Source organism: Acipenser ruthenus, chromosome 26 (assembly GCF_902713425.1).
Source record: "Acipenser ruthenus chromosome 26, fAciRut3.2 maternal haplotype, whole genome shotgun sequence".
In the NCBI taxonomy this organism is placed as follows: domain Eukaryota; kingdom Metazoa; phylum Chordata; class Actinopteri; order Acipenseriformes; family Acipenseridae; genus Acipenser; species Acipenser ruthenus.
This window is the reverse complement of record NC_081214.1, coordinates 24,977,506-24,986,784: the sequence shown is the minus strand read 5'-3', so window position 1 is coordinate 24,986,784 and position 9,279 is coordinate 24,977,506. Positions and strand designations below refer to the sequence as shown.

General features: G+C 37.9%; 1 protein-coding gene across 7 annotated transcripts; it reads right to left on the bottom strand.

The window, feature by feature from the left end:
• Positions 1–366: 366 nt before the first annotated feature.
• On the bottom strand, positions 367–8,525 carry LOC117962384 (uncharacterized protein C8orf48-like). 7 transcript variants are annotated; one of them, XM_059001255.1, is made up of 7 exons: positions 5,488–5,554; positions 4,578–4,705; positions 3,644–3,954; positions 3,302–3,442; positions 1,936–2,162; positions 1,476–1,628; positions 367–555 (listed from the first exon to the last, which is right to left on the bottom strand). In XM_059001255.1, exons 3-7 carry the CDS (start codon positions 3,897–3,899, stop codon positions 451–453), a joined length of 882 nt encoding a protein of 293 aa, XP_058857238.1. In that variant the 5' UTR covers positions 3,900–3,954; positions 4,578–4,705; positions 5,488–5,554; the 3' UTR covers positions 367–450. The 7 variants fall into 7 exon arrangements, 5 of the variants coding, with proteins under 5 accessions (XP_058857238.1, XP_058857237.1, XP_058857239.1 ...); XR_009308961.1 differs by lacking the exon at positions 4,578–4,705 and having other exon boundaries at positions 1,973–2,162; positions 5,488–5,572; XR_009308962.1 differs by lacking the exon at positions 4,578–4,705 and having other exon boundaries at positions 1,936–2,110; positions 5,488–5,572.
• Positions 8,526–9,279: the final 754 nt, after the last annotated feature.

The window sequence follows — 9,279 nt, the reverse complement described above, 5'->3', positions numbered from 1 at the left end:
CACTACATGACAGCATTAACTTTAGGAGACCATACCATTTAGAGATATATTTAGGCACCTTTTATAAAGGCAATGTTCTTAATCTAATAACCTGCTGAAAGTTTAAGCAGCTGCATCAGAACCTCTAAAACAAACTCTTTGACATGTGCACAGTGCTGACGAAGATCATTAAAGTACAGCAATGGTAATAAAACTCCAACTGCAAGTTTAAAAACTTTTGGCACAAAAAAAAAACGTTTAAGAAATTGTCTTTGCAACACATACAAGTATTGTAGTACCGTCCTGAAGAAGCCTTGCTGGTTTCTTTGTTTACCAGGCTGCAGGTCTTGGGTTAGGGTTGATGTGCAAATTAGTACAAAACAGACGTTGTTCTCATTCTTTAATGCATAGTGAATGGAATGGTTGCCAAATGGTTGCTGTTTGTTTCAAACACGTAAGCTTTCTTTAGAATCACGTCACTTGCTCCTTTTTGATCAGTGCATGCCAGATCTTGCTGGGGTCATCAGAAAGTTTCGGAAGGTCTTTCAGTACTTCTCCCACCAGGCAGATAGGATCCTAGAACACAATTCAGTTAGAATGGAATATTTTTGCCCATCACAATTTACTGCAAAATTACCAGCACCAAATACTTAATATCCAATCCAATGCAATTTCCACAGTGCACTTAAATACAAATGCAGGGCTCATTACAAAGCAACGACCTTCATGCCACTGAATAACTATCTATTGACCCTGTATCAAACAATCAGCATGAATTAGCATTTTAAACTACTCTCATTGAGGCTCGCTGCAGTTAATTACAATCGAGTACATTCTCATGGCAGGTGTTTCATAGGTAGTCTCATCAAATAAAAATGACTGTTTGACACACTAAAAGAACAGGTTTCGCTGCAGTCATGTTAAAATCATATGCAGTAATCAGCACTAAACTGAAGGGCTTGCACATCTATTATTGACAGAATTCCAAAATATAATTACTTATTTATCAATGCCTATAGATGCATGAAGCCTTAATGTATACACCTTTACAGTTCTGACAAAATTACAACAATGTTAAAAAAAATGATATGTATATATATATATATATATAATCCTAGTTCAAAAAGTACACAGTTTCAGTGAATAAAATGCTTCGGGTAAAATCTACAAGACAAACCAATTTCTCGTTAAAATGATTTATATCTTATAGCTTCATCTTCTTGAGAAGTAGCGTGAACCTAAAATGAAATGTATTTATTATTTATAGAGTTTGTTTTAGTGTAGAATTCATATTCCTATTGTGTGTGTGTGAGCTGCATACTCAGCTGTTTTTATACACGGTTTGTTTCTGTGAAAGCTAGTGAGGTTTATAGCTACTGAATGCCACTATATAGATCCAAGCAGAATCAATTGCGAGTGCACATCGGTGTGATCAGGCCCAACGTGCTATTAGTTGCCTGATGCTTTACTATGGGGCTGTAACACTGCGAACATACTCTGTTGTACAGATTTTCTTCAAGCTTCTCTTGCAGCAATACAGATTCCAGTTGGGTCTTCTTTATTTTAATAAAGCTCTCTCTCGCTAGTTCTGCTCTTTTAGACAGACAGGCACTGCACATTGATGGCTGGTGTATCTCCACTTCTGTTGCCTTTATTCAAACAAAGGAAAAACAAAAAAAAAAACAATGTGATTAATACTGAATTTTATAAGTAGCGTCATATCGCAATTCTCTGTCTGCTGGCTGATTTCACAGACTCTGATCAGCACTACCTTACCAAAGGTAACATAAGATTAGTGAAACCAGCTATAATCACTTGGTGCCCTATTCACAAAAATATGGTGTGAACAAGGCCATGTGCACCTTGGTGTGGTTTAACCCTTCCCAACAGTGACGTGTACATGGCAGCCAAAGCATGTTTGGAGTCTTGGTACAGCACAGTGTTCAGCTCTCACACCTGCTTCACTATCTCCATGATGTGTTTTAGTTGTAACCTGGTAACTAGGTGCTCAGGGATCCTGCAGTTTAATGTTGTCTCTCGCTGCGCTGAACCTGGTAGAGACTGCTGCTGCTCCCTGTGCCTGCAGCACTCGGATCGTTTCTGCCAGCGTCCCATTTTTCTGATCTTCTCCCTGCAAAAAGATTTCACAGCTTTTGACTCTTCAGGGCAAAGCTCCAGAACATCTGTCCAGAAAAACAAAGGAAACAGTGTGACGCCATGCAAAAGCATTACACAACTACCAGACATTTTTATTTTTATTTTTAGTAAGACCTTTAGCAACGGGAGTTATTGACTCATAACATGCCACAGCAATATCATTACTCCTTAAATAATACATTATAATAAGAAGAAAAATGAAAGACCCTTCAACCAATAGTCACTGATATGATTCCTATCATAACAAGCCCACAGTAATACAATGTGTTGGTGCCAATAACTTTGTCATTTTTAAACGCGGTAATGAAAAATAAACCATTTAATGCATGTACAGTGCACCATTACACTTCTGTACAAATCATACTTCTGTTGTCATATTTTTGTAGTATTGTGGATTTATTCAGCGGAGCCGATCAGATATACTGAATCTCAAGTTGTGTTACAGCTGGGAATGGCTGAAGAGCAAGAGGCTGACTCAAACAGCCTGCCTCCCAATATAAAAAACAAATATCGAGGTGTACAACTAGTTCTGTGGGGACTGTCCATGAACCCAGCGACAACATTTATAGATTTACAGGACTAGTTTCTAAAGCTTCCCTTAATGCAGAGCATTACAAAGGTGTGAGGCCAAAAAAAGATGATAAAATTAAAACTAATCTGGTCTCTTTGTTTTATTATTTAATTAACCTCCTTTGCTGTACCTGATTTATTTTTATTAAAGTTAAATGGAAAAACTAGATAAATTGTTTTTAATAATTTGAAGCAAGCTGAGGCTACATTCTCCCATTAGGGAATACATTAACTGCTTAAGCAATTTACCTCCTAGTAATTGCTTCCTTTAACCTAATAATCCCAGTTGTCTCACTGTAGAAAAGTGTGGAAGTAAATAAAAGGCATGTAACTTTCACAGGGGGAGAAGCAAGTGAGTAAATGCTGATTACTGGTATTTGATCTTTGAGAATAATTGTTACAACTTGTTACTTATTGCACTCAACATAAAGATATTGAAATTGTTGTTGATTTCAACATATTGTTCTGTATACTGTAGCTGGTTTTGCTTGTTAAAGCATGTGTGTGGATATGCCCCCTGTTACTTCTGGTGCTCTCTGAAACATTCTAGCTTGTTCTATTCCAGCAACATTGACAGAGAACATTTCTGACATACCTGTTTGGGGAGAAGCGTTTGATCTCCTTTCCTGGCTCACAGTCGAAAAGGAAGCTTTACTCTTCAGAACTCTCATCCATTTTTCTGCAAGCTCTTCCTCGGCTGTGATCCCTGCATCGTCACAGGACTCAAACTCCTCATCTAATCCAGTTAGTGGAAAAGGGGATGTCAATGGGATATGTTCAATGTATTTAACTCAAAACTAAACTATTAATCTTGCCATAAACACATATATAGTTTAAAATGCATGTATTTATACACACATGCATAGGATATTAAAGACAAAGCTATAGTTATTTTTGACAAGCAGGGCACAGAGCTTAAATTACCAAACTCAAATACCTTGGTATTCCTTTACAGAGGAAGCTGGTCTACTTTCAGTGTGTGGACTGAACTCCTCATGAGAGCAGTATGATTCGAATGACTCGCTGCTGCTGTAACTCTCTGTCCTTCCAGATTCAACAGAGCAGGGATCAAGGGAGTCTCCAGGATATTTCACAGTGCTGCTGCTCTTGGAACTTGGCCATGACTCAAAAGACTCATCTTCATAGTTTCTAGACACATTTTGTCTTTCACTTGCTTCAGTTTCACTTGTCATGGTGCAGAGTATCTTTATTTAAGGCAGCAGAAATAAATAAGGTAGCCGCAACACCCTGCAAAACAAAACAAGAAATGTCTTATGACTATATCGTTGAAAAAAAAAAACCCTAAACATTACAGCGTTGGTTTAATGGATCTTCATTTCATTTCAATGTGCAAGACTTGTTTAAAATAATTCTGGTGTTTTGTAAATGAAGGCACATATTAAACAGTAAACAATACAGGAAATAAAAACTGAAAGACCAGCATGAATACTAGTACTGAATAATCATTGATCCAATAGGAACGTGCTCATTTTTATCCCCAGCACTTCTGGTCATCATAGAATGCCAGTCAGTACAGACTGGAGATACAGTGAATGGTCAAGAGAGAATCAGATGTCATTCGCCAGCTGCACCTTCTGATTCTGCTTCACCGAAGTTTTGTACAAGACATGATGGTTTGCAAAGTAATTCATGATTTTAAGTACAGAAAGACCACTCCAGGTACACTGTGCACTGCAATACATATTTATGTTATTTTTTTAAATCTTATTCCCTTTTTAATCTTATGCTTCCACATCCATGTAGATAAGCTGAATGCAGCAACACTTCAATGCCAAGTCAAGATAATGTGCACTACACTGCACAATATTAATTGGTTGTCAGTACTATAACAGTAACATTATCAATATTACCTATTGTTTGACTAGGGTTTCTAGAGGGTTTAAACTTTTAACAAGGGCCCTTCTGTTCAGCTGTCCTGTTGTCTTATGTATCTCAGAGGTGGCAACTCTATTCACACTGTGGCAGCGTCGTGTGGCCTCTGTAATTGGAATAATGTAGGGCAGTTGGCTGAAATTGAATTATTTTTAAAAGACTATGAAAGAACAGTTTTGCACATATGGCAAATGTACTCTCAAGACAATAAACATAAAAAGCGTGTGTCAAGATGAGAAAAGGCCCTAAACACCACAACACATTCTGTCCCTGTGGGAAGCCTTTTGCATCATTGCACAAAATCAGACTTAACGAGGAGCACATCATGATTTTTTAAAATTGTTTTATGTATTGCTTTATATAAAAGCTGTTTGATGTTACCGTTCTGTAAGAAAATATGGTCCTCACACTCATTTCACAGACTACAAACCTAACATTATATATATATATATATATATATATATATATATATATATATATATATATATATATATATATATATATATAGCACGCCAGATTTATCAAGGTATTGCCAGTACTCTAAAATGTATTTTCAAATTTGGTAGCACTTTTACAAGAGGCTATGCGCGATGCTTCACAAATTCCAACTAAAATTACATCGTAATAAAAATACAAAATTCGACACAAGCACAAGGTTTATTTATTCATCCTTGCTACTAATTAAACGTAAATAAAATACTGGATTTTCAAATACTAATTACTTGATAATGTAATTAATTTAATCCAATCATCTATTTTAGAACAATTCGTTAATTAATTGAACGCTACGAGAAGCCAATATGGAAGTAATATATTAGTTTACAAATAAATATTTTAATAATATGAGATAAAAATAATATAAAAAGTTGCTTGGGTAAAAACACTTACCAATCCGCGTTGCCACTGGAAACCAGCAAGGGCTTCAGTGCAACGACTAAAAAGAATCGGTGCTGCAGACCAAACACGGATTTTCTGTTCCTACGTTCAAGTAAAATGCAGTACTCGTTCTCACCGCTAGGTCACAGCAGAGTGATACAGCATCTGATGTAAAATTAGCTCTATCATGGAAATAGAAAAGGATTTGCTCCGTAATATTAAATGACTGTTTTCAAGTGGGTGGGTTATTATATTTAAATGTCTTCCATTATAGTGTGCTATTGAAAACTAAACAAAAAACGAAGTAAACTATGGTTGAAAATGAAACTAAAACTAATAGACATCAGTTGGTTGAGAAAAGAGAGACAGAAACTGTTATAATTATCAACTCGCTGAACAATTGTGGGTCTACAGGGCTTCAATTGTCCTCGGAAGCTAACTTCCTTGCTACTGCTTAATAAACACCCAGTTGAGGTAAAGTTACAGGCTGACATTAGCGACTCTTGCGGTGTCGTGTTTCTGTCTTGATTGAAGCCGTAATGTGAGCTGCACGGGCCTCGCAGCACAGTCATGGGCTCACCTGGGTGAACTTGAGTCATATTGTTCTCTTTCAGGTACCCTTAAAGGGTCAAGGCAGCGCACGAAACCTGATCAAAACCCAACAGCATCTCCTTTTAACCCAAACAAGCGCTTTCATCTTCCTGCTTGTTAAGAAATGGACACTGAGGTCTTAGTGTTCACTGTGGCATCAGTAGCATGTCCTTTCCATTACTCTTATTATGATCTGTTTCATGGTGCCTTTTAACCCTCAATGAGAGGTTTAACTGTGTTTAATTTAACTTCATGTGCATTGGGAACCTACGTTCATCTTGATAAATTGAGCGCCATGCTCAAGTGTTCTGGTTGATACCTGCATTCCGCAAACCCTTCTGAAAATTACAGAATCTGGTGGTAAACTTGTGGACCTCAAGAGCTGGCAATTGAAACACATATGTATGCATTTCCTACTGTATACCCATCAGGTTTAAGAACAAACAACAAAGACACACAGGCGCTGTTCATAGCTGGATTCTCCAGAAGTGGGAATTGTTGTGAGTATTAATTGCACTTATTTACACCTTTACGATATCACAGTCCTCTGAAACCATCTTCTTTCCATGTCACCATTAACCCACTGCACAAAAATACTAACACAATGCACTTTCACCCCTTTTGCTTTTGATCTTAAACTCACAAGATCCCGACAAGAGACTTCTTTCTTTGAAAATTCCTGCAGTGCTCTGGTTAATGCGAGCGGTAATCTGAGAAATTGGAGGTAACAATGGGAACAGCTAGAGGCTGCCAGAGGAGATGAAATTCTGCTTTCTCCATCTTGAAAAACCACCTTTCTTTATTAGAGAATGGAAATGCTGTATTTGATTACATACAGTTGGATGATCACATGCCTTTCCGGGATATGGAAGAAAAAAAACATTTCCTGAACAATCTACACATCCATCTAATCACAATTCTAACCCCAACCCTTTAACTTAATCTTAAACCTTAATGATACTATCATGTTGCAAGATGGATGATAGAAATATTACTCTCTATACAGCAGATGCCATTCAATGCGTAGCTCTTCCCTGAGATTAATTTGAAGTCACACTCGGCAATGAGGAAAGACCCAAACTGTTGTAATAGTGTTAACTACACGGTGCACACACTGTACTCCAGACAATGGTCTCCCTCGTTACTTTAACAAGCTACTGGCTGTTGCTTTCTTGCAAAGCTGCAAAGAAACTCAGTTCCAGATAGGAGTAGGTAAGCTCTATTTTGAGTTGTTTCTTGCTGGTTCTAGCGGTTTTATTCCTTGCAGAAATAGGTCAGTCTCTGCACTCCCCACCAAGTAGGTCCCTTTTGAGTCCTGGAACGCTAAAGTGTTCCAGTCTCTTTCTGCAAGCTGGCTCCCCTGTGTCTCTCTGAGACGCTCCTTCTCCTGGCTCTGTCAGATAAAACACATTCGGAGTACATTAAATGGGATGAACAGCTGATTGACTGTTAAGGCAATTATCCTGCTGCTTTACCTTGGCTCAGTGGTGCCAGGCCTACAGTAACTGGATTAAGACAGTGCCTTGCTGCCTGCCGCCTCACCCTTATCTTTACAGCAACCCTTTCCTGTTGTGACAGTGCATGATCCCTTTACATAAGATCAATATGATACAGCTGTTTCCTACTGTATGACATATCACCTGGGAGTCTTCAAGCCAGCAGAAGCTAGCATTAAAAAAATGAATATATTTATTTATATTGGTGCAATGGAATTACTCACAAGAAACAAATAAATATGCATTGTTCACACTACATTCTGAAGATATTGCATGCAGGATAATAAATATATTGCAGAAAATATAATAGACCCCTATAGAACTGTGAGTATATTGTAATGCCTTCTGTTGTGCAAGGAATGGTTGTAATGATTCAAAGGGACTTGTAGGTGAACTAAACATGTTTGCAATTTTACTTCAAGATGCACATCTCAGCTTTCCAAAAGCACATTTCATATATTTCTCTAGATTAACAAAATCTTTTGCTTAATGGAATCGCTGGTTAATAGAATCAACAGCATCATCCAGGCTGGCCAAGCTTGGCTGATCTGGGAGAGAGGGTGTTCATCAGTTTGTTACTTCCAGCTAATTACGCTTTCCTTTACAGTGCTGTTCAGAGACAATTTACTGGACTGCTTTCCACTGAATGAATACACATAATTAACCCATGGACCAAGAGAAACAGTAATTACAGCATCTCAATGTACATGGCCAGCAAAGATTACCCATTTAAAAAGGGGGGGGGGCGACGACTGGGGGGGACTTAATGGAAATCTATTGTCTTCTTGTATCCCCAAAAAAATACCAATTAGAAAGTTTATTCCACAATGAAAATGAGTTTGAAGACGACGGTATTATCAACGCAAGATACTCACCCCTACTGCACATCTAATCCAGGGGGCTTCAGAGCAATCATGTTACAAGCAGAGTAATTCAAATAATTTCCACTTCAAAGGGGGGTCCCAAAAAGAAAAAGAAAAGAAAACATTTAAGAGGAAACGCGAGCCTGTTTTTCTTTCCAGATTTCCATCATTTGGGATGCATTTTATACATATTTGTAAAAGATTCTACTTGAGGTACGGATGCAGACTGTCTGACAATGACACTATAAGGAATACTGGTTCCTCTCTGTTTGGGTATTTTCTTTGTGAGATTAGGGACACTGTGAGGAGAGCCCTGAGTGGCACATGTGTTCATTGTCAAGACAATAGTCCCCCCTTTCTAGTTACTCGTTGAGGCACTGAAAGCTCCACTGCTTAACTCTTTAAAGAGTGAGCCTTGGAAAACATCTGGAGTGCTTCTATTAGCAGCTGCATGGAGGAAGGCTGGCTCAGAAATACAAAGACCTGCTTTAAGAAGAGGCCTTTCAGGAATTGCGTTGCCATGTTTCTTCTAAATGACACGCTGTGTGATGCAATTTGTAGAAATACTAAAGCAGGAATAGTGAAAAGGTTTTGTCGAGAAGTTATTATCAATGTTTTTGTCGTTGCCTTGATAAATACTTATCTATGGTAAATGCATGATAAACCTGCAAAAATACTGTGGTAAACTTTTATACGGGTACATGAATGAATCATTTTTATAATGGGTATACTGGCTTCTGTTCCGTGTAACGCTGATAGTGCAACTAGACGGATGTGCATAAATAAACACTGTAGTAAGTAAAGAGAAAGTGATACCTGAATACAACGGCCCGGTGACAAGGAATGAAAACAAA